Below are 26,074 nucleotides of genomic sequence, written 5' to 3'. Positions count from 1 at the left end.
GTCATTCATCCGTATTACGCCTGTAAACTACGAACCGTATTTTGCGTCAGTTAGTGTGACCCCGGCCTTAAGAGTTTCCACTACATAACTACTCGAATCCGCTTTAGGAAAGGTTTATTGTGCCGAGCATTCAACTGAAAAGGTCATATAGGAAAAGCATTGTGAGGACAGTCCTATGAAGCAGCATTACTGAGCACACCTGCTGACTGGTCAGTGACTAACAGCTGCTCACAAGTCCTTTGAAACTGAATACCAGGCATAACATACCTCAAGTCTCATGTCTAGTTGAATGGGAGCTGTTTGCACATACTTTCTTTTTCTACCTCCATAAGTGTCATAAATGCTAATAACTGATCACTGCAGCAACTTTTTGTTAGACATTGTGAGTGTCTCAGTCATTGGACATTTGTGGCATCTACTATTTTTAAGTTTGACCTTTCACGTGTTGTGTCGAATAAGCCCAACCTCAGGTTTTTCTCCAGTTTTGGCAATGAACAAGCAGTAGCTAGACTGCCATATGAAACACTTATTACTACGAGCATTTGACACATTACCAGTAGGAAGGCGACTGCTGAAAACGGATCAGATTGGTAAAAGCCGTTCCCTGCCTCTTCTGCAATTAGCTCCAAACATGGTTACTGCAAACATGATGCTACAGGCCTTAAAGTGTTCACAGTTCAAATCCCTGCAGTCTGCATCAGTGTAGCGGTAATATTTAGGAACGTAGCAATACAAATAAGATCTAAGCTTGTACCAAGAGCGCACAAATATCGACCACAGAGACCATGGCCCTCCTAGTAAAAGGTCCAGCATTCTCTACGTCTACGCCAAACAGGGAACACTCCTATTTGTGGGTGACAAGACAGCAGGGACCCCTCATTATTTGGGAGGAGTCCAAAATGGAAGCAAATTTTAGCTTTTTATGTGACTACGGCTGACAACCATGTCAATGCAGCTCAGCAACAATGCCAAAGACTGTAGATGGAATGAAACATATGGCTCCAGCACTGGCATTTCCTAGAATAACACTGAGTGGGTGGCGCTGACAGAAGACCACATTCCACGTCTGAGTGTACGGGGCTGTATACACAACAGCCTTAAATCAGGGGATCAAGGCTACAGCATATACTGCATGTGTCTGACAGAAACAAAACTTTATTATCCTGGGTCACCATGCAAAATCTACCCCTCTCCCCCCCCAATAATTATGTGCCATTTATAACAATGGGGCCCTATCTGCTCTGAATTCAAGCTCTGTACCCCTAGCGCCAGTGGCGGATTATAATGAGGTCAATTTGGGCAGTTGCCCCGGGCCCAGTGGGGTTAAGGGGCCCACAGCCCAGGCCAGTAAATTGCCCCATTATAATCCGCCACCGCGCAGGGCCGGATTATAGGCAGGGCAGGCGGGGCTTCAGCCCCGGGGCCCCCACCACAAGAGCTTCTAAGGGGGCCCCCACCACATTCCTGCTGGCTGCTGCAATGGCACTCCATCTTCTCCCCACCTAAAAGTGAGTGACCGTGGGGGCGGCATTATGTGCTCTGCTACCAGCAGCATCTACAAGTAGCGTGAACGCTGATACTGCTGGTAGCGTGCAAAGGCTTGTGATGAGATCACAGGAGGTAAGGTGTCAGGACCCCGATCATGTGACCCCTGTCTCCTCCCCTCCTGTGACCTCATCACAGGTCCTGTGCGCACAGCACTGAGAGCAGCCATGTATGTGGAGTGCGGCTCTGCGGGTGGAGGTCGGTGCTGGAGGCCCCATTATTCTCTATGTGGAGTGTGGCTCTGCGGGTGGAGGTCGGTGCTGGAGGCCCCATTATTCTCTATGTGGAGTGTGGCTCTGCGGGTGGAGGTCAGTGCTGGAGGCTCCATTATTCTCTATGTGGAGTGCGGGTGGAGGTCGGTGCTGGAGGCTCCATTATTCTCTATGTGGAGTGTGGCTCTGCGGGTGGAGGTCGGTGCTGGAGGCCCCATTATTCTCTATGTGGAGTGTGGCTCTGCGGGTGGAGGTCGGTGCTGGAGGCTTCATTATTCTCTATGTGGAGTGTGGCTCTGCGGGTGGAGGTCGGTGCTGGAGGCTCCATTATTCTCTATGTGGAGTGTGGCTCTGCGGGTGGAGGTCAGTGCTGGAGGCCCCATTATTCTCTATGTGGAGTGTGGCTCTGCGGGTGGAGGTCGGTGCTGGAGGCTCCATTATTCTCTATGTGGAGTGCGGCTCTGCGGGTGGAGGTCGGTGCTGGAGGCTCCATTATTCTCTATGTGGAGTGCGGGTGGAGGTCGGTGCTGGAGGCTCCATTATTCTCTATGTGGAGTGTGGCTCTGCGGGTGGAGGTCGGTGCTGGAGGCTCCATTATTCTCTATGTGGAGTGTGGCTCTGCGGGTGGAGGTCAGTGCTGGAGGCTCCATTATTCTCTATGTGGAGTGCGGGTGGAGGTCGGTGCTGGAGGCTCCATTATTCTCTATGTGGAGTGTGGCTCTGCGGGTGGAGGTCGGTGCTGGAGGCCCCATTATTCTCTATGTGGAGTGTGGCTCTGCGGGTGGAGGTCGGTGCTGGAGGCTCCATTATTCTATATGTGGAGTGCGGCTCTGCGGGTGGAGGTCAGTGCTGGAGGCTCCATTATTCTCTATGTGGAGTGTGGCTCTGCGGGTGGAGGTCGGTGCTGGAGGCTCCATTATTCTCTATGTGGAGTGCGGCTCTGCGGGTGGAGGTCAGTGCTGGAGGCTCCATTATTCTCTATGTGGAGTGCGGCTCTGCAGGTGGAGGTCGGTGCTGGAGGCTCCATTATTCTCTATGTGGAGTGTGGCTCTGCGGGTGGAGGTCGGTGCTGGAGGCTCCATTATTCTCTATGTGGAGTGCGGCTCTGCGGGTGGAGGTCGGTGCTGGAGGCTCCATTATTCTCTATGTGGAGTGTGGCTCTGCGGGTGGAGGTCGGTGCTGGAGGCTCCATTATTCTCTATGTGGAGTGCGGGTGGAGGTCGGTGCTGGAGGCCCCATTATTCTCTATGTGGAGTGCGGGTGGAGGTCGGTGCTGGAGGCTCCATTATTCTCTATGTGGAGTGTGGCTCTGCGGGTGGAGGTCGGTGCTGGAGGCCCCATTATTCTCTATGTGGAGTGTGGCTCTGCGGGTGGAGGTCGGTGCTGGAGGCCCCATTATTCTCTATGTGGAGTGGAGGTCGGTGCTGGAGGCCCCATTATTCTCTATGTGGAGTGTGGGTGGAGGTCGGTGCTGGAGGCCCCATTATTCTCTATGTGGAGTGTGGCTCTGCGGGTGGAGGTCGGTGCTGGAGGCCCCATTATTCTCTATGTGGAGTGCGGGTGGAGGTCGGTGCTGGAGGCTCCATTATTCTCTATGTGGAGTGTGGCTCTGCGGGTGGAGGTCGGTGCTGGAGGCCCCATTATTCTCTATGTGGAGTGCGGGTGGAGGTCGGTGCTGGAGGCTCCATTATTCTCTATGTGGAGTGTGGCTCTGCGGGTGGAGGTCGGTGCTGGAGGCCCCATTATTCTCTATGTGGAGTGTGGCTCTGCGGGTGGAGGTCGGTGCTGGAGGCCCCATTATTCTCTATGTGGAGTGTGGCTCTGCGGGTGGAGGTCGGTGCTGGAGGCTCCATTATTCTCTATGTGGAGTGCGGGTGGAGGTCGGTGCTGGAGGCCCCATTATTCTATATGTGGAGTGCGGGTGGAGGTCGGTGCTGGAGGCTCCATTATTCTCTATGTGGAGTGTGGCTCTGCGGGTGGAGGTCGGTGCTGGAGGCCCCATTATTCTCTATGTGGAGTGCGGGTGGAGGTCGGTGCTGGAGGCTCCATTATTCTCTATGTGGAGTGTGGCTCTGCGGGTGGAGGTCGGTGCTGGAGGCCCCATTATTCTCTATGTGGAGTGTGGCTCTGCGGGTGGAGGTCGGTGCTGGAGGCTCCATTATTCTCTATGTGGAGTGTGGCTCTGCGGGTGGAGGTCGGTGCTGGAGGCTCCATTATTCTCTATGTGGAGTGCGGCTCTGCGGGTGGAGGTCGGTGCTGGAGGCTCCATTATTCTCTATGTGGAGTGCGGCTCTGCGGGTGGAGGTCGGTGCTGGAGGCTCCATTATTCTCTATGTGGAGTGCGGCTCTGCGGGTGGAGGTCGGTGCTGGAGGCTCCATTATTCTCTATGTGGAGTGCGGGTGGAGGTCGGTGCTGGAGGCCCCATTATTCTCTATGTGGAGTGTGGCTCTGCGGGTGGAGGTAGGTGCTGGAGGCTCCATTATTCTCTATGTGGAGTGTGGCTCTGCGGGTGGAGGTCGGTGCTGGAGGCCCCATTATTCTCTATGTGGAGTGGGGCTCTGCGGGTGGAGGTCGGTGCTGGAGGCTCCATTATTCTCTATGTGGAGTGCGGCTCTGCGGGTGGAGGTCGGTGCTGGAGGCTCCATTATTCTCTATGTGGAGTGTGGCTCTGCGGGTGGAGGTCGGTGCTGGAGGCTCCATTATTCTCTATGTGGAGTGTGGCTCTGCGGGTGGAGGTCGGTGCTGGAGGCTCCATTATTCTCTATGTGGTGTGCGGGTGGAGGTCGGTGCTGGAGGCTCCATTATTCTCTATGTGGAGTGCGGGTGGAGGTCGGTGCTGGAGGCCCCATTATTCTCTATGTGGAGTGTGGCTCTGCGGGTGGAGGTCGGTGCTGGAGGCTCCATTATTCTCTATGTGGAGTGTGGCTCTGCGGGTGGAGGTCGGTGCTGGAGGCTCCATTATTCTCTATGTGGAGTGCGGCTCTGCGGGTGGAGGTAGGTGCTGGAGGCCCCATTATTCTCTATGTGGAGTGCGGCTCTGCGGGTGGAGGTCGGTGCTGGAGGCTCCATTATTCTCTATGTGGAGTGCGGCTCTGGGGGTGGAGGTCGGTGCTGGAGGCTCCATTATTCTCTATGTGGAGTGCGGGTGGAGGTCGGTGCTGGAGGCCCCATTATTCTCTATGTGGAGTGTGGCTCTGCGGGTGGAGGTCGGTGCTGGAGGCTCCATTATTCTCTATGTGGAGTGTGGCTCTGCGGGTGGAGGTCGGTGCTGGAGGCTCCATTATTCTCTATGTGGAGTGTGGCTCTGCGGAGGTCGGTGCTGGAGGCTCCATTATTCTCTATGTGGAGTGCGGGTGGAGGTCGGTGCTGGAGGCCCCATTATTCTCTATGTGGAGTGTGGCTCTGCGGGTGGAGGTCGGTGCTGGAGGCTCCATTATTCTCTATGTGGAGTGTGGCTCTGCGGGTGGAGGTCGGTGCTGGAGGCTCCATTATTCTCTATGTGGAGTGCGGCTCTGCGGGTAGAGGTCGGTGCTGGAGGCTCCATTATTCTCTATGTGGAGTGCGGCTCTGCGGGTGGAGGTCGGTTCTGGAGGCTCCATTATTCTCTATGTGCAGTGTGGCTCTGCGGGTTGAGGTCGGTGCTGGAGGCTCCATTATTCTCTATGTGGAGTGCGGCTCTGCGGGTGGAGGTCGGTGCTGGAGGCTCCATTATTCTCTATGTGGAGTGCGGCTCTGCGGGTGGAGGTCAGTGCTGGAGGCTCCATTATTCTCTATGTGGAGTGCGGCTCTGCGGGTGGAGGTCAGTGCTGGAGGCTCAATTATTCTCTATGTGGAGTGCGGCTCTGCAGGTGGAGGTCGGTGCTGGAGGCTCCATTATTCTCTATGTGGAGTGGGGCTCTGCGGGTGGAGGTCAGTGCTGGAGGCTCCATTATTCTCTATGTGGAGTGCGGCTCTGCGGGTGGAGGTCAGTGCTGGAGGCTCCATTATTCTCTATGTGGAGTGCGGCTCTGCAGGTGGAGGTCGGTGCTGGAGGCTCCATTATTCTCTATGTGGAGTGCGGCTCTGCGGGTGGAGGTCGGTGCTGGAGGCTCCATTATTCTCTATGTGGAGTGCGGCTCTGCAGGTGGAGGTCGGTGCTGGAGGCTCCATTATTCTCTATGTGGAGTGCGGCTCTGCAGGTGGAGGTCGGTGCTGGAGGCCCCATTATTCTCTATGTAGAGTGTGGCTCTGCGGGTGGAGGTCGGTGCTGGAGGCCCCATTATTCTCTATGTAGAGTGTGGCTCTACGATTCGTGACCCCCATCACGTGACGAGGGGGGCCCACAGAGTCTGAACTGCCCCGGGCCCTGGCTACCCTTAATCCACCCCTGCCTAGCGCATAGCTGCCAACATTTCTGGGGTGTTTAAGTTCCATCCCAAATCCTGCCCGCTCTTTCGGGGAATATTCACTCCTCCCGGGAACACCTTTCACTCACCCAAGAATTCCCACTTTTGGTTTGGGCGGCTATTACATAAACTTTTCATCCCTGGAAATCCGAGACAGCTGGTGACTATGCTATGTATGGAAAGTGAAGTACCAGCAAATTCTACCTGAATTGTTTTATTGAACAGTAGCGTAACTGGAAACATTGGGTTTGTAAAGGAGACAGTCAGCAAGACAATCTAGGATCAGAAAGCCACATTTAATGGCACAGTTTTAAGTGAACTGGTCCCATCCTATACATATACTGTAATCCTACTCAATGTATATTGAGACGTTCTGTAAATATAAAGAAAAAAACTTTCTGGAATAGTCTCATAGATAACATTTATTGGGGGTTTTTTTTAACAGTAAAATCTGAGCTCTATAATAGTCGCGTGACTGCAAGTCGCATTAAAGTTGCACAATTGCTTTTGGTGTCGCGACTTGTCTGATAATTAAGGTTGCATCACACACCACCATATATCCCCGACTGGGGCCGGACGCAGTTCCTAGTGTAGCCGGGGGCCATTGGCACGGCTGTTCTAAATTAGCACTCTGACACTGTCACCTACAGGAAGGGTGGGCAGAGGCCGGGAAAGCGTTGAGGTCTGAGGGTCCCTTGATTGGTTGCAGTGGATTCCTGTCACGTGTTCCTCTTGCACCAGATTTGGTAAATCCCCCCCATTATTTTTGTTATGCATGAAAGTTTTACCTGTATACAGAAGATGTGAGCAATGATTTATACTGAGGATTTGCCAAAAATGTAGTTGTCAAGGAGATCAGTGATCGTAACGACATCCGCATTTCATTTGCCGCAAAAAAACGTTTCCATGGATATTAAAAAAAAAATACAGGATTTTGTTTGGTGCTTTAATTTAATGGTGTCAGAACTTAAAGGGCTGTCTCAACAGAATTTCTTCAAGGGGTCGTGCGCATACGATGATTGACAGTTCGGGCCTGTGGCATGGTCCTGCAGCTGGCCAGAACTGGGCGCTCCCCTCTGCTGCTAGGAGAGACAGTTTTGCCTCTGCAGCATGGGAGGAGTGCAGGGACACAAGTCTTTTGGATCTAGCGGTCCCGCCAGCTCCAGAGCAGCGCTCGCAGGCTCGAAACTATTGACACCACTTGCTTGCCTGGAGAAGCATCGTCTGCAGAGAAAGCTCAGGCAAGCTAGTGCTGTCAATCAGCAGTGAGGGAGGCGAGGACGTGCAAAGCCAGTGGGCGGAAAGGTGCATTGAGCCTTTGACCACACGCAGGTGCACCGAACATACTAATTAGCATATATGATTAAACTTCAGTTTCTACAGAATGGATGCAGATTGAAACCATAAAGTGGATATTAATAGGGGTGATCTCCCCTACAAGGCCATGTGCTTAGCTTATACCGTCAGGGATTACAGGCTGACTTTTTAGCTTCAAAGTCCTAAAAAGGACAAGATTAAGGGTGTGCGCACACGTTGCGGATTCTGCTGCAGATCCGCAGCGGATTTGGTCCTGCGGATCCGAAGATTTCATCCGTTTTAAGTTTATGCTTAGAACATACAACACTGCCCTTCACCTCTCCAAACAAACCTATTTCAACACCCTCATCATCTCACTGTCCAATAACCCGAAACGTCTCTTTGACACTTTTCATTCTCTACTCAATCCAAGAGTACAGGCCCCAACCACGGAGCTCCAAGCTGACGATCTGGCCAATTACTTCAAAGAAAAAATTGACCAGATCCGACAGGAAATTATCTCCAAATCCCCTCATACCATGCACTGTCCTCCCTCCCCCACTGCATCTAACTCACTCTCTGATTTTGAACCAGTCACAGAAGAAGAAGTAAGCAGGCTCCTTGCATCTTCTCGCCCAACTACTTGCACCAGTGACCCATTTCCGTCACATCTCCTCCAGTCCCTTTCCCCTGCTGTCACCCCTCACCTAACTAAAATATTTAACCTCTCTCTCTTCTGGTATTTTTCCCTCCTCATTTAAGCATGCTATCATACATCCACTACTTAAAAAACCATCCCTCGACCAAAACTGTGCCGCTAACTATAGACCTGTCTCTAATCTTCCCTTCATCTCTAAACTCCTGGAACGCCTGGTCCACTCCCGTCTTATCCGCTATCTCTCAGAAAACTCTGTTCTCGACCCTCTCCAATCCGGTTTCCGCTCTTTACACTCCACTGAAACTGCCCTCACTAAAGTCTCTAATGATCTGCTAACAGCTAAATCAAATGGTCATTACTCCATGCTAATTCTCTTGGATCTCTCTGCAGCATTCGACACTGTGGATCATCAGCTCCTCCTCACTATGCTCCATTCCATTGGCCTCAAGGACACCGTTCTCTCCTGGTTCTCCTCCTATCTCTCCGACCGCTCCTTTACTGTTTCTTTTGCCGGTTCCTCCTCCTCTCACCTTCCCCTTACTGTTGGGGTTCCTCAAGGATCGGTTCTAGGCCCCCTCCTCTTCTCCTTGTACACTGCCCCTATTGGTCAAACAATCAGTAGATTTGGTTTCCAGTACCATCTCTATGCTGATGACACCCAATTATACGCTTCTTCTCCTGACATCACGCCAGCCTTTCTAGAAAACACTGGCGATTGTCTAAACGCTGTGTCTAATATCATGTCCTCACTATATCTGAAACTGAACCTGTCAAAGACTGAACTCCTGGTGTTTCCTCCCGCTACTAATGTACCTACACCCGACATTGCCATTTCCGTGTGTGGTTCCACTATTACTCCCCAGCAACATGCCCGCTGTCTTGGGCTCATACTTGATTCCGAGCTTTCCTTTGCCCCCCACATTCGATCACTGGCTCGCTCTTGTCATCTGCACCTCAAAAACATTTCTAGAATTCGACCTTTTCTTACTTTTGACTCTGCAAAAACTCTTACTGTTTCTCTTATTCATTCTCGTCTCGACTATTGTAACTCTCTTCTAATCGGTCTCCCTCTTACCAAACTCTCCCCTCTCCAATCTGTCTTGAATGCTGCAGCCAGGATCATATTCCTCACCAATCGTTACACCGATGCCTCTACCTTGTGCCAGTCATTACACTGGCTACCCATCCACTCCAGAATTCAGTATAAACTTATTACCCTCACCCACAAAGCCCTCCATGGCTCAGCACCACCCTACATCTCCTCCCTTGTTTCAGTATACCACCCTACTCGCGCCCTCCGTTCTGCTGATGACCTGAGGTTAGTATCCTCAATAGTCAGAACCTCCCACTCCCGTCTCCAAGACTTTACACGTGCCGCGCCAATTCTTTGGAATGCACTTCCCAGGTCAATACGATTAGTCCCCAATCCCCACAATTTTAAGCGTGTCCTGAAAACGCATTTATTCAGACTGGCCTATCGCCTCAACACATTAACCTAACCTATCCCTGTGTGGCAGAGCCAAAAGTTTTACCATAACCAGGTTCCCAGCATCATGTTCCCACATGCTTTATGCATCCATTAGCCCTCTGTGTCTGTACTGTTACACACTTAACATTATGGCTGGTCCATACAATCAGGGCAACTGTTACCACCCACCTTTCGTGTCTACCTCTTTCCTCATAGACTGTAAGCTTGCGAGCAGGGCCCTCACTCCTCTTGGTATTTGTTATAATCTACTGTATGTGATTATTGTTATGCTGTAATGTCTATTGTCTGTACAAATCCCCTCTGAAATGTAAAGTGCTGCGGAATATGTCGGCGCTATAAAAATAAAATTTATTATTATCCGCAGAAGTTTCTGCTGCGGTGTACAGTACCATTAAAAGCTATGGAAAACGAAAACCGCAGTGCAGACGGTGCGGATTTTTGCACGCGGATTTGCTGCGGTTTTAGCCCCCTTCACCCCCAAGGGTGGTTTGCACGTTCATGACCGGGCCAATTTTTACAATTCTGACTACTGTCCATTTATGAGGTCATAACTATGGAACGCTTCCATGGATCCCGGTGATTCTGACATTGTTTTCTCGTGACATATTGTACTTCATGATAGTGGTAAAATTTCATTCAAATAACTTGCGTTTATTTGTGAGAAAAACGGAAATTTGGCAAAAATTTTGAAAATTTTGCAATTTTCCAACTTTGAATTTTTATGCCCTTAAATCACAGAGATACGGCACACAAAAAACTTGATAACTAACATTTCCCACATGTTTACTTTACATCAGCACAATTTTGGAACCAAAATTTTTTTTGTTAGGAAGTTATAAGGGTTAAAAATTGACCAGCGATTTCTCATTTTTGCAACACCATTATATTTTTACGGACCACATCACATTTGAAGCCACTTTGAGGGGTCTATATGATAGAAAATACCCAAAAGTGACACCATTCTAAAAACTGCACCCCTGAGGCTGTGTGCACACGCTGCGGATTTTGCTGCGGTTCCGCAGCGGTTTTTGCTGCGGTATACAGTAGCATGATTCCCTATGGGAATCAAAAACCGCAATGCAGATGGTGCGGAATTGTCCGCGCGGATTATCTGCGGTTTTCAATTCACAGAAAGAATTGACATGTCAATTCTTTCTGCGGATTCCCCTGCGGTTTGCCATCTCCTCCATTGAGGAGATGAAAAACCGCAAGGCAAAACCGCAGAGCAATCCGCAGGTAAAACCGCAGGTATTTTGACCTGCGGATTTTACAAAATCCATGCGGATGAATCCGCACCTAATCCGCAGCATGTGCACACAGCCTTAAGGTGCTCAATACCACATTCAAGAAGTTTATTAACCCTTTAGGTGCGTCACAGGAATTTTTTTAGAATATTTAAAAAAAAATGAACATCTAACTTTTTTTCACAAAAAAATACTTCAGGTTCAATTTTTTTTATTTTACCAAGGGTAACAGGAGAAATTGGACTGCAAAAGTTATTGTGCAATTTGTCCTGAGTACGCTGATACCTGATATGTGGGGGGGAACGACTGTTTCGGCGCATGGCAGAGCCCAGAATGGAAGGAGCGCCGTTTGACTTTTTCAATGCAAAATTGGCTGGAATTCAGATCGGACGCCATGTCACGTTTGGAGAGTCCCTGATGTACCTAAACAGTGGAAACCCCCTACAAGTGACCCCATTTTGGAAACTAGACCCCCCAAGGAACTTATCTAGATATGTGGTGAGAACTTTGAACCCACAAGGGCTTCACAGAAGTTTATAACGTACAGCGGTACAATTAAAAAATCATATTGTTTCCACAAAATGATCTTTTCACCCTCAATTCTTATTTTTCCAAGGGTAACAGGACCCTAAAAGTTATTGTGCAATTTGTCCTGAGTACGCTGATACCCGACATGTGGGGGTAAACCACTATTTGGGCACATGGCAGAGCTCGGAAGGAAAGCAGCGCCATTTGACGTTTTTGCCTGGAATTGAGATCAGACACCATGTCGCGATTGGAAAACCCCTGATGTACCAAAACAGTGGAAACCCCCCACAAATGACACCATTTTGTAAACTAGACCCCCCAAGGAACTTATCTAGATGTGTGGTGAGCACTTTGAACCCCCCAGTGCTTCACAGAAGTTTATAACGCCTGGGCGTGAAAATAAAAAATTCGTATTTTTTCCACAAACATGATCTTTTAGTCACCATTTTTTTTATTTTCCCAAGGGTACCAGGAGAAATTGGACCCCAAAAGTTGTTATCCAATTTGTCCTGAGTATGCTGATACTCCATATGTGGGAGAAAACTACTGTATGGGCAAACGTCGGGGCTCGGAAGGGAAGTAGTGACGTTTTGGAATGCAGACTTTGATGGAATGGTCTGCGGGTGTCATGTGCGTTTGGAGAGCCCCTGATGTACCTAAACTATTGAAACTCCCCACAAGTGACCCCATTTTGGACACTAGACCCCCCACAGAACTTTTCCTAAGGGTAACAGGAGAAATTGGACCCCAAAAGTTGTTTTGCAATTTGTCCTGAGTAGGCTGATACCCTATATGTGGGGGTAAAACACTGTTTGGGCGCATGGCAGAGCTTGGAAGGGAAGTAGCACCATTTGACTTTTTCAACTCAGAATTGGCTGGAATTGAGATCAGACGCCATGTTGTATTTGGAGAGCACCTGATGTGCCCAAACAGTGAAAACCCCCAAATCTAACTCCAACCCTAACCCCAACACACCCCTAACCCTAATCTCAGCCCTAACCCTAGCCCTGGACCTAACCCTAGCCCTGGACCTAACCCTAGCCCTAATGGGAAAATGGAAATACATACATTTTTTTTTATTTTATTATTTTTCCCTAACTAAGGGGGTGATAACGGGGGGTTTGATTTACTATTTATGGCGGTTTTTTATGTTTGGCAGCTGTCACACGCTAAAAGACGCTTTTTATTGTAAAAATAGTTTTTGCATCACCACATATTGAGAGCTATAATTTTTCCGTATTTTGACCCACCGAGTCATGTGAGGTCTTATTTTTTGCGGGACGAGTTGACGTTTTTATTGGTACCATTTTCGGGCACGTGACATTTTTTGATCTCTTTTTATTCCGATTTTTGGGACGCAGAATGAACAAAAACCAGCGTTTCATGAATTTCTTTTGGGGGGGTGCGTTTACACCGTTCCGCGTGCGGTAAAATTGATAAAGCGGTTTTATTCTTTGGGTCAGTACGATTACAGTGATACCTCATTTAGGTCTTTATGTTTTGTCGGTTTTATGCAAAGAAAACTATTTTATATAAAAAATAATTATTTTTGCATCGCTTTATTCTGCGAGCTATAACTTTTTTATTTTTTCGCTGATGATGCTGTATGGCGGCTCGTTTTTTGCGGACAAGATGACGTTTTCAGCGGTACCATGGATATTTATATGCGTCTTTTTGATCGCGCGTTATTACACTTTTTGTTTGGCGGTATGATAATAAATCATTATTTTTTACTTCGTTTTTTTTTTAAGGGGTTCGCTAAAGGGGTTAACTAATGGGACAGTTTTATAGGACGGGTCGTTACGGACGCGGCGATACCTAATATGTGTACTTTTATTGTTTTTTTTTATTTCCAAAAAATGGATTTATTGGGGGAATATTTTTTTTTTTCTAATTTATTTGGCGATTTTTTTAAAATTATTTTAACACTTTTTTTATTTTTTTTAAAACTTTATTACATAGTCCCAGGTGGGACATCACTGTCCTGTGACAGATCAGCGATCTGTCACAGGCACTACTGCAGACGTCCTCATGCCTGCGCTTTGCAGGCACTGAGGAAGCCAGCTCCCTGCAGGCCCCCGTCGCCATCTTGGATTCGGGGGCCTGCAGCCCCCCACATTGCGCTGCTGTGGGGGGCTCAGGGAAGCACGGAGGGAGCCCTCTCCCTGCCGATGCTTCCCTTTAACCCCCGATACACCGCGATCATGTTTGATCGCGGTGTGCAAGGGGTTAACGTGTCAGGGGCGGTCCGTGACTGCCCCTGACACATTGTGCCGGGTTTCAGCTGTGATAATCAGCTGACACCCGGCCGCGATCAGTGGCGCTCACCACGTGGGCGCCGCTGATCGCGCTAGACGTACTATCCCGTCCATGGGCATAGGGGCCCGGGTCCCATGGACGGGATAGTACGTCTGATGTCAGAAAGGGGTTAAAACCGCAGCATGTCAATTCTTTGTGTGGATTCCGCAGCGGTTTTCCATCTGCTCCATTGTACTGGTGTCAAACTGCAGGGGAAAACCGCAGGTCTTTTGACCTGCGGATTTTCCAAAATCCGCGAGGAAAAATCCGCATCAGAATCCGCAACGTGTGCACACACCCTAACAATGGGAAATATGATAAACAGCTGCCACATTCCCCTAATACTATTTATCCCGACCAATCCAAAGACTGGAAACATTAAAATCCAACATGGAGACTATGTTTCTCCAGCAGCAAACATGGAGGGACAGCAGATACTGATACTAAGCAGGGGTTCCCCACTAAATGCATTTCCCCCAGGCTTCCCCCATCCTGCCCCCAGGCCTGGGTATATGGAGTATAAGTTTTGCTACATGTCGTTATATTCTACATCTGCTTTCACGTTTTTTCACTGATCGTACAAGAACGAGCCCAACAATGTTATTGATCCTGTGGGAACTGACGAAGCAGCGCTATAATGAAGCCGCACACTGGGAATCCAGGGCTGTGGAGTCGGAGTCGTGGAGTCGGAGTCGGTGCTCATTTTGGTGGAGTCGGAGTTGGAGTCGGAGTCGGTGTAAGGGAAATTGAGGAGTCGGAGTCGCAGGTTTGGCTTACCGACTCCACAGCCCTGTGGGAATCACTGCAAAATCTGCAAGATGTTAAACGCTGCCCCCCTCTTGGAGACGCGGTCTTATGGCTTTTATTCACTGTTTGCAATTAGGATTTAGGAATTTCATGACATCATGTAAGATTCTCAGTATCCACAGCTGGAGCCAGAGACGGTAGTCCTGTACGTATCATACAGGAGCAAGGACGTCTCTCCAGCTCCTTGATTTCCTTTTGTTGCTTATGACAATGACATAGTAACCGCCCGGCCGCCATAGTTTACTTTGTTTATTACTGTTTGTGGTTACTTTGGTTTCTTTTCTAATATTTAGCATGTGTTGCTGAGTACATTACCATCGCTCTAGTATCACCTTCGTCTTGGCATCTAGTAATGTGACGTCACATATAAGGCATTTACACTTATGTGATACTATGTTAGCGTCACATTTACAAGCACCAACCCCTGTAAGACGCAGCACCTGGGATTAGGTTTTAGATATCTTATCGCAATGCATGTAAAATCTAACAGAATTTAGCGCATTTTACTAGTTTTTCATATTTTTCCATTGTAAATTTTGAGATAAATCTATATTACATTATTGAGGCTGCACAGTGTATTTAAAGGGAACCTGTAGGTCAGAAGTGGGCAAGATTGGCTCTTGATTTATTCCTGCCGTTCCTCTCAGTAATCTCTCTTTTTTTTGTATTTTCAAAATTATCCATATGGTTCCAGAGATAGGGCCATTGTTATTCGGGCTAGTTCTTATGGTCTTTCCTCAGGGGTGTGGATTACAGGGTACTTATGCAGGGCAGCCTACAGACAAAACCCCAGAGTCTTGTGAGCAATGCCCCTTGGCAAAGACCCTAAAAATTAGGACTAAATAAAAACGCCCATATCTCTATAAAAGAAAAAGTGGAATACTTAGAAGAACAGCGGGAAAAACATTAAGAGGGAAAATTGTACACCTGTGACAGGCACTCTAAGTTTACACGTTGCGCAAACTACACTTCAGTGAAATTGGATAAGATTTATACAAGTCCCTTGTATATTGTACCTCTATTTTATTTTTTCACTGCAGAAACTAGACTGAGGTGCGATTTTGTAATTTGCGGCACTTCAAGTCCTCTAGACGGTAAGTATGCAAAAAAATCTGTAGATAAAAAAAACGCATGTGAGTCTATAGGGCTTCTTCACACGATGAGGATTTTGCTGCGGATCCGCAAGCAATGTACAGTACTATGTTAGCCAATGGCTTTTAAAAACCGCAGTGCACATGCTGTGGATTTTCTGCGGTTTTAAATATGCAGTATGTCAATTCTTTCTGTGGATTCCGCAGCGGTTTGACACCTGTTCCATTGTCCAGGTGTCAAACTGAGGGGAAAACCACAGGCAAATCCGCAGGTCACTTTACCTGCAAATCCGCACGGAAAAATCCGCAGATGATTCCGCACTGTGTGCACTCACCCTTATTGCGCTTCACTGTGGACATGCAGCAAAAATGCCTGTAATGCGCCCGTGATTTTATCACTAAAGCTGGACACTGAGCAGGCGGACAGAAGTTTTATTTAAGGCTTGACATTTCAAAAATAGAAATAAATCGAAGTGGAAATAAAAAAAAAGTGATAAAAGACAAATACTGATGTATTTATGGCTCCTGTGTTCACCAGTTGTTTTTTTCTAAAATGTTAAAATAAAACATTGCAATTTGTTATGGGTTTTAAGTTTTTTTTTATTACTTTTTTTAGGTAACAATTTTATTACCCTAAGCCTAACCCTAAATCAGTCCCTAGATAAATTTTAAAAAAGTGTAAAAATATAACAGGTCTTAGTAATGAATAGATTGATTTAAATCAAGTGTCTTCATTCCTTGGCTACTCATCTTTTTTTCCCCCTTGCTGCCTGTGCAGAGCGCAGCTGTGTAGACGGGCTTACAGCTATATGCTGCCTTCCATAAAGACATCGACTGAGATGACAAACCTCACTTCATTAGTCAGAGCTTTGTCATTTCAGTTGCTTCCTATGCAGAACACAGAAGCTGATAGCAAATCTCATCAGTTGTACTCTGCATAACCAGCACTAACTGCATACTAAGCGCTGACCACTTCACAGGGTGGGCAGTAGGGTGACCGGATCTCATATGGGGGGGAAAAAATGTCAGAATCTTGTTCGTCTGGACCCCACAAAACGATTCCCCTTTCCAGATATTGAGAGAGCCAAAATTTGAGCTCGATCAAACGACGTTAACCCGTGCCACTCGTCGCTCAAAGTTTGAAAAAATCCAAATTGAGGTATTTTAAGATTTAGGTATTTTGCATAGTCTGTTAGACTATAAAGAATGTGACAACAACATTGCAGAAATAGCCCTGACCAAATTTTCAAACCATTTGTGGTATTTGAATGCAGAGTTGGTGGGATTATCGTTTTTTGATCCCACCATTACAGACAATGAAAAGTTGTTAATGGCTAATAAATTGCTCAGTAGCACAGATGAACCATCAGAGCACGCTAACCTACATGAGTTGATAATTTTACATAGTTATCTAATCTTATATAGAAGATAAGCATATATAGAATGGGAGGAATAGGGCTAAGTGACAGCACATGTGAAAAAGACTTGGGTATACTAATAGATCACAGACTGAATATGAGTCAACAGTGTGATGCAGCAGCAAAAAAGGCAAATGCAATTCTAGGATGTATTAACAGAAGCATACAGTCTAGATCACGTGAAGTCATTATTTCCCTCTACTCCTCTTTGGTCAGACCTCATCTGGAATATTGTGTCCAGTTTTGGGCATCACATTTTAAAAAAGACATCAACAAACTGGAGCAAGTTCAGAAAAGAGCGACCAGAATGGTGACCGGTCTGCAAACCCTGTCTTATGAGGAAAGGTTGCAGGATTTGGGAATGTTTAGTTTGCAAAAGAGAAGACTGAGAGGAGACTTAATAGCTGTCTACAAATATCTAAAGGGCTGTCACATTGTAGAAGGATCAACTTTATTCTCATTTGCACAAGGAAAGACTAGAAGCAATGGGATGAAACTGAATGGGAAGAGACACAGATTAGATATTAGAAAAAACTTTTTGACAGTTAGAGTGATCAATGAGTGGAACAGGCTGCCACGAGAAGTGGTGAGTTCTCCTTCAATGGAAGTCTTCAAACAGAGGCTGGACAGACATCTGACTGGGATGATTTAGCGAATCCTGCTTTGAGCAGGGGGTTGGACCAGATGGCCCAGGAGGTCCCTTCCAACTCTACGATTCTATGATTCTATCTATTCTAGAGCTTTTGTTAAAGTAGTTTTTGAAACGTCAGAATATAACGCTCGGCATTTGCTTACAACTTGCAGGACATATTGCTTTTGTTCTTCATCTTTTGTCAGAAGGTCGTTAAAGTCGGTTACTTCCTACCTCTTTTAATTTTTCTTTCCTAACTTTAGGATTTACAACCCTAGCGTGCTCTGATGGTTCATCTGTGCTACTGAGCAATTTATTAGCCATTAACAACTTTTCATTGTCAGTAATGGTGGGATCAAAAAACGAGAATCCCACCAACTCTGCATTCAAATACCACAAATGGTTCGAAAATTTGGTCAGGGCTATTTCTGCAATGTTGTTGTCACATTGTTTATAGTCTAACAGACTATGCAAAATACCTAAATCTTAAAATACCTCAATTTGGATTTTTTCAAACTTTGAGCGACGAGCGGCACGGGTTAACGTCGTTTGATCGAGCTCAAATTTTGGCTCTCTCAATATCTGGAAAGGGGAATCGTTTTGTGGGGTCCAGACGGACAAAATTCCGACATCGATTTTTTGCGGTCACCCTAGTGGGCAGTGTTGGGAAGTAATGAATTGGGGGTGAAATTTTGCAATCCCATAGACTAAGGCACTTAGGGTAACCATGCCCCTGACCCTTCTAGCGCTAAGCCACTGATATCAGGCCCTTTCGTGGTGCACAAACTATACATACAACACAAATGTGATGAGAACGTCGGCTTATTATGACGTATCAGATCGACGTCATTCACTATTATATTGTCCAGTTACATGGCATAACAATAGATTAGACACCAGCACATATATGTAGCAGGCAACGATGCTCCCATGCATACAGCATGCTCCGGAGCATAATAAAACGCCTCCATATATGATGTTTTATATATATATATATACAGAGAGAGCGCATGCGGTGCCTGTAAACAGCAAAGATCCATCGTGATTGGGGCTCTCAGAGTATCTGAATGATTGCAGCAGCTGCTTTGATAAATCCTAGGATCATAGGGTCTAGCTCAGTCGATATTAACCAGCGGGTCTCATCCCTTTTTTTTACTGACGCACGATAGCGACACCCCCCCTATTGATGTAATCTATAAACATAGCAGCAAAAATGTCCCGTCTGCGCCTGGTATGTTTCCATCTGGCGTCGATTTAAAGCCGCAGTCACAAAAGGAAATAATTTGAAAATATAAGCGCAAACATATCCCATACACAAGGGTTATTGGGAGCTGACGGGGATACAGGCATTAACCCCTTGAGCACCATTTTTGACTATCAGTTGTCCATTGCGTGCGGGAAGGATGAGACCTAAAGATGATACATACCCTCCTCCCCGTATTGATCATAGATCTCTCTCTTTTTGGGGTCACTCAACACCTCGTAGGCTTCTGCTATCTCCTTGAACTTCTCTTCTGCGTGGGCCGACTTGTTCTTGTCCGGGTGCCACTTCAGAGCTTGCTTTCTGTAAGCTTTCTTGATATCCTCCTCTGAAGCCCCCTTCTCGATCCCCAAAATTGAGTAGTAATCTTTCCCCATAGCCCCTCTGATGACAGGACTGGAATGCACAGAACTACTCGTCCCTAATGGGATACAAATAGTGTGTCCCCCCCGAGTGCGCACCGGTCCATCCCCTCCTGCTCATATATAGAGATCAGCTCCCTGCCTCCCATGTACGTCTCTTTGCTGCCTGCAGAATTTACCAGCTCTTTCTTCAAGGTTTTTTTTTTTTTTTTAAACAAGCCGAAGCTTTATTAGATGACAGGCTGCAAAAATTCTACCGAACTCAGGGAACAGCTTCCTATTGTGTCAGGATAAAGCGGGTGACACAAGAGAGAACTGTCCTGTGATCAGTGCCTCTGTACAGGAGGGACACAACTGTGCACATCAACAAGAGACCCACTGCTCAATGTATGCAAGATATTTCACATTATGTGATTTCTAAAGTAAACATCAAATAAACATTAACAAAATACAGAAAGAGGAACCTTACATTACTGATCCTGCGTTATATTCCAGATCCAGAGCTGCACTCACTATTCTGCTGGTGGAGTCACTGTGTACATACATTACATTACTGATCCTGAGTTACATCCTGTATTATACTCCAGAGCTGCACGCACTATTCTGCTGGTGCAGTCACTGTGTGCATACATTACATTACTGATCCTGAGTTACATCCAGTATTATACCCCAGAGCTGCACTCACTATTCTGCTGGTGCAGTCACTGTGTACATACATTACATTACTGATCCCGAGTTACATCCTGTATTATACTCCAGAGCGGCACTCACTATTCTGCTGGTGCAGTCACTGTGTGCATACATTACATTACTGATCCTGAGTTACATCCTGTATTATACTCCAGAGCTGCACTCACTATTCTGCTGGTGCAGGCACTGTGTACATACATTACATTACTGATCCTGAGTTACATCCTGTATTATTATACCCCAGAGCTGCACTCACTATTCTGCTGGTGCAGTCACTGTGTACATACATTACTGATCCTAAGTTACATCCTGTATTATACTCCAGAGCTGCACTCACTATTCTGCTGGTGCAGTCACTGTGTACATACATTACAATACTGATCCCGAGTTACATCCTGTATTATACTCCAGAGCGGCACTCACTATTCTGCTGGTGCAGTCACTGTGTACATACATTACCTTACTGATCCTGAGTTACATCCTGAATTATAACCCAGAGCTGCACTCACTATTCTGCTGGTGCAGTCACTGTGTACATACATTACAATACTGATCCCGAGTTACATCCTGTATTATACTCCAGAGCGGCACTCACTATTCTGCTCGTGCAGTCACTGTGTACATACATTATAGATCCTGAGTTACATCCTGTATTATACTCCAGAGCTGCACTCACTATTCTGCTGGTGCAGTCACTGTGTACATACATTACAATACTGATCCCGAGTTACATCCTGTATTATACTCCAGAGCGGCACTCACTATTCTGCTGGTGCAGTCACTGTGTACATACATTACCTTACTGATCCTGAGTTACATCCTGAATTATAACCCAGAGCTGCACTCACTATTCTGCTGGTGCAGTCACTGTGTACATACATTACAATACTGATCCCGAGTTACATCCTGTATTATACTCCAGAGCGGCACTCACTATTCTGCTCGTGCAGTCACTGTGTACATACATTATAGATCCTGAGTTACATCCTGTATTATACTCCAGAGCGGCACTCACTATTCTGCTGGTGCAGTCACTGTGTACATACATTACTGATCCTGAGTTACATCCTGTATTATACTCCAGAGCTGCACTCACTATTCTGCTGGTGCAGTCACTGTGTACATACATTACTGATCTTGAGTTACATCCTATATTATACTCCAGAGTCACACTCACTATTCTGCTGGTGCAGTCACTGTGTACATACATTACTGATCCTGAGTTACATCCTGTACTATACCCCAGAGCTGCACTCGCTATTCTGCTGGTGCATTGACTGTGTACATACATTACCTTACTGATCCCGAGTTACATCCTGAATTATAACCCAGAGCTGCACTCACTATTCTACTGGTGCAGTCACTGTGTACATACATTACAATACTGATCCCGAGTTACATCCTGTATTATACTCCAGAGCGGCACTCACTATTCTGCTCGTGCAGTCACTGTGTACATACATTATTGATCCTGAGTTACATCCTGTATTATACTCCAGAGCTGCACTCACTATTCTGCTGGTGCAGTCACTGTGTACATACATTACCTTACTGATCCTGAGTTACATCCTGAATTATAACCCAGAGCTGCACTCACTATTCTGCTGGTGCAGTCACTGTGTACATACATTACATTACTGATCCTGAGTTACATCCTGTATTATACTCCAGAGGTGCACTCACTATTCTGCTGGTGCGGTCACTGTGTACATACATTACCTTACTGATCCTGAGTTACATCCTGATTTATAACCCAGAGCTGCACTCACTATTCTGCTGGTGCATTCACTGTGTACATACATTACATTACTGATCCTGAGTTACATCCTGTATTATACACCAGAGCTGCACTCACTATTCTGCTGGTGCAGTCACTGTGTGCATACATTACTGATCCTGAGTTACATGCTGTATTATACTCCAGAGCTGCACTCACTATTCTGCTGGTGCAGTCACTGTGTACATACATTACTGATCCTGAGTTACATCCTGTATTATACTCCAGAGCTGCACTCACTATTCTGCTGGTGCAGTCACTGTGTGCATACATTACTGATCCTGAGTTACATGTTGTATTATACTCCAGAGCGGCACTCACTCTTCTGCTGGTGCAGTCACTGTGCACATAAATTACATTACTGATCCTGAGTTACATCCTGTATTATACCCCAGAGCTGCACTCTCTATTCTGCTGTTGCAGTCACTGTGTACATACATTACTGATCCTGAGTTACATCCTGTATTATACTCCAGAGCTGCACTCACTATTCTGCTGGTGCAGTCACAGTGTATATGCATTACTGATCCTGAGTTACATCTTCTATTATACTCCAGAGCTGCACTCGCTATTCTGCTGGTGCATTCACTGTGTACATACATTACCTTACTGATCCTGAGTTACATCCTGAATTATAACCCAGAGCTGCACTCACTATTCTGCTGGTGCAGTCACTGTGTACATACATTACAATACTGATCCCGAGTTACATCCTGTATTATACTCCAGAGCGGCACTCACTATTCTGCTCGTGCAGTCACTGTGTACATACATTATTGATCCTGAGTTACATCCTGTATTATACTCCAGAGCTGCACTCACTATTCTGCTGGTGCAGTCACTGTGTACATACATTACTGATCCTGTACTGATACGGAGTTACATCCTGCATTATACTCCAGAGCGGCACTCACTATTCTGCTCGTGCAGTCACTGTGTACATACATTGCTGATCCTGAGTTACATCCTGCATTATACTCCAGAGCTGCACTCACTATTCTGCTGGTGCAGTCACTGTGTACATACAGTGCCTACAAGTAGTATTCAACCCCCTGCAGATTTAGCAGGTTACACATTCGGAATTAACTTGGCATTGTGACATTTGGACTGTAGATCAGCCTGGAAGTGTGAAATGCACTGAAGCAAAAAAGAATGTTATTTCTTTGTTTAATTTTTTTTTAAATTGTGAAAAGTTTATTCAGAGGGTCATTTATTATTCAACCCCTCAAACCACCAGAATTCTGTTTGGTTCCCCTAAAGTATTAAGACGTATTTCAGGCACAAAGAACAATGCGCTTCACATGTTTGGATTAATTATCTCTTTTTCCAGCCTTTTCTGACTATTTAAGACCCTCCCCAAACTTGTGAACAGCACTCATACATGGTCAACATGGGAAAGACAAAGGAGCATTCCAAGGCCATCAGAGACAAGATCGTGGAGGGTCACAAGGCTGGCAAGGGGTACAAAACCCTTTCCAAGGAGTTGGGCCTACCTGTCTCCACTGTTGGGAGCATCATCCGGAAGTGGAAGGCTTATGGAACTACTGTTAGCCTTCCACGGCCTGGACAGCCTTTGAAAGTTTCCTCCCGTGCCGAGGCCAGGCTTGTCCGAAGAGTCAAGGCTAACCCAAGGACAACAAGGAAGGAGCTCCGGGAAGATCTCATGGCAGTGGGGACATTGGTTTCAGTTAATACCATAAGTAACGTACTCCACCGCAATGGTCTCCGTTCCAGACGAGCCCGTAAGGTACCTTTACTTTCAAAGCGTCATGTCAAGGCTCGTCTACAGTTTGCTCATGATCACTTGGAGGACTCTGAGACACTGGTTCAAGGTTCTCTGGTCTGATGAAACCAAGATCGAGATCTTTGGTGCCAACCACACACGTGACGTTTGGAGACTGGATGGCACTGCATACGACCCCAAGAATACCATCCCTACAGTCAAGCATGGTGGTGGCATCATGCTGTGGGGCTGTTTCTCAGCCAAGGGGCCTGGCCATCTGATCCGCATCCATGGGAAGATGGATAGCACGGCCTACCTGGAGATTTTGGCCAAGAACCTCCGCTCCTCCATCAAGGATCTTAAGATGGGTCGTCATTTCATTTTCCAACAAGACAACGACCCAAAGCACACAGCCAAGAAAACTAAGGCCTGGTTCAAGAGGCAAAAAATCAAGGTGTTGGAGTGGCCTAGTCAGTCTCCTGACCTTAACCCAATTGAAAACTTGTGGAAGGAGCTCAAGATTAAAGTCCACATGAGACACCCAAAGAACCTAGATAACTTGGAGAAGATCTGCATGGAGGAGTGGGCCAAGATAACTCCAGAGACCTGTGCCGGCCTGATCAGGTCTTATAAAAGACGATTATTAGCTGTAATTGCAAACAAGGGTTATTCCACAAAATATTAAACCTAGGGGTTGAATAATAATTGACCCACACTTGTATGTTTCAAATTTATTAAAATTTAACTGCGCAACATAACTTTTTGGTTTGTAAGATTTATGCATCTGTTAATAAATCCTGCTCTTGTGTGAAGTTTGAAGGCTCTAACTTATTTGCATCTTATCAAACCTGCTAAATCTGCAGGGGGTTGAATACTACTTGTAGGCACTGTACATTACTGATCCTGTACTGATACGGAGTTACATCCTGCATTATACTCCAGAGTTGCACTCACTATTCTGCTGGTGCAGTCACTGCAGGGGAGGACATACCATCAAATCAACTGCACCGGAGCCCGGATGGTGATGGGGGTTCCTGCAGGGCAGCTAAAACGGAGGGCAATCTGGCCTGTTTCTCAAAGCCCTAGGCTCTCAAGGGCCCACGAACAGATTGCCCTCATGTGCGGTGGGCGGAGAGCGATCCCTGAAGCTCCGCTGGCTACAAGAGAAAATGGCAATGAAGCGGAGCTGCAGGGATCTGTCTCCTGCTTCCAGCCCGGCGCTTTCTTCTTTTTCCTGACAAAGGCGCGCATGGCTTGCTGATGTCAGAATTCAACGTGCTTGAAAAACATCTGTTGATCGAAACGTCGCTACAGGAGGCCGAATAAAAAGATTTTTCTTCACCACGGTTTGAGGCACTCTTTCTGTTTAGGATATGGAATCCTTTCCAGGCTGGACTCCCTGGTTTTGGCGTGGCTTTGAAAAATTGTCTTTAAGACTGTGATGGAAATGAGGTGAAGTTTAACCCTTAGTTTTTTTGTGTCAGAGAGAGAAGTCTGCCGGCGACGAATGCGCTGTGAGGGAACGGACGGAGAGGTGAGTGATGCCTTGGCATGTTTTTTTAAAGCAATAAACTAGGGAGAGGTTACTGTGAGGTGGAGGGGAGGATAATTATGAGCTGAGGAAGAACAATGATGAGGGTGAGGGCAAATATGAGGCTGGAGGAGAGGACACTTAAGGCCCCTTTTACAGTTAGCGATGCACCAGCGATCTGACCCGGTCAGGATCGCTGGTGCATCGCTAAATGGTCGCTAGTGAGCTGCCACACAGGCAGATCTCACAGCGATGTAGCGACGCAGCAGAGGTCGTTACTTACCTTTCACACGCAGCGATGCTGACGTCCTCCCGCCCGCGTCCAGACGTCGCTCGTCGGCGCCAGCAGGAAGCGTCCGACGAGAAATGGACCCGGCCGATCTTGCGCGATCAGCGACAGACAACGGGGGAGCCGGTCGGAGGCAAGTATCACACATAGCGATATCGCTAGCAATATCGCTGCTGCGTCACAAAATCGGTGACGCTTTAGCGATAGTGCTAGCGATATCGCTATGTGTAAAACCCCCTTAAGGTAGCATGGGGGACAACAATGATGAGGGTGGGAAAAAACAATAATTGGGCTGGTGGAGTGGACACAGGTGTGGGGGAGGACAATGATGGGGTGATATAGAAGACAATGAGTGGGGTGGGGAATTCGGTTTGGAGTATGGAGGGATTATAATGAACGAACAGGGGGAGGAGGATGCTAGATATGGATATAAAATGAATTGGGTGGTGGAGAAGGGTGCTAAGTCCCTGATAGTGTCATAATGAATTATAAGATGGGGGAGGACACTATCAGGGACTTAAAATTTATTGGAGAGAGGAAGGAGTATGGTGCATAGGACACAATAATGAATTGAAAGGTGGGGGTAGACTGTCAGGGATTTGTAATTAATTGGGAGGTGGAAAAGGATCCCCAGTACCGGATTTCTCTAAATACATTACTGATCCTGAGTTACAGCCGGTATTATATTCCAGAGCTACACTCACTATTCTGCTGGTGCAGTCACTGTGTTCATACATTACTGATCCTGAGTTACCTCCTGTATTATACCCCAGAGCTACACTCACTATTCTGCTGGTGCAGTCACTGTGTACCTACCTTACATTCCTGATCCTGAGTT

The 26,074-nt window shown here is 46.8% G+C and overlaps 1 protein-coding gene across 2 annotated transcripts in view; it reads right to left on the bottom strand.

Annotated features, from left to right (window-relative positions):
- Window positions 1-19,319, bottom strand: part of DNAJB4 (DnaJ heat shock protein family (Hsp40) member B4) — a 39,864-nt gene extending 20,545 nt beyond the window's left edge. Inside the window, exon 1 of one of the 2 annotated variants that reach the window (XM_073544860.1) lies at window positions 19,031-19,319. In XM_073544860.1, coding sequence (XP_073400961.1) covers window positions 19,031-19,241 — 211 coding nt within the window. In that variant the 5' untranslated portion in view covers window positions 19,242-19,319. Of the gene's footprint in view, window positions 1-754; window positions 1,089-19,030 lie in introns of those variants that run through there. The other variant, XM_073544861.1, reaches the window with a different exon arrangement.
- Between the last annotated feature and the right edge of the window lie 6,755 nt (window positions 19,320-26,074).

This window comes from Dendrobates tinctorius, unplaced genomic scaffold (genome assembly GCF_039654945.1).
Source record: "Dendrobates tinctorius isolate UK_male_01 unplaced genomic scaffold, ASM3965494v1 ptg000138l, whole genome shotgun sequence".
Classification (NCBI taxonomy): Eukaryota; Metazoa; Chordata; class Amphibia; order Anura; family Dendrobatidae; genus Dendrobates; species Dendrobates tinctorius.
Note: the sequence above shows the minus strand (reverse complement) of the source record. Positions and strands in the feature narration are given on the sequence as shown.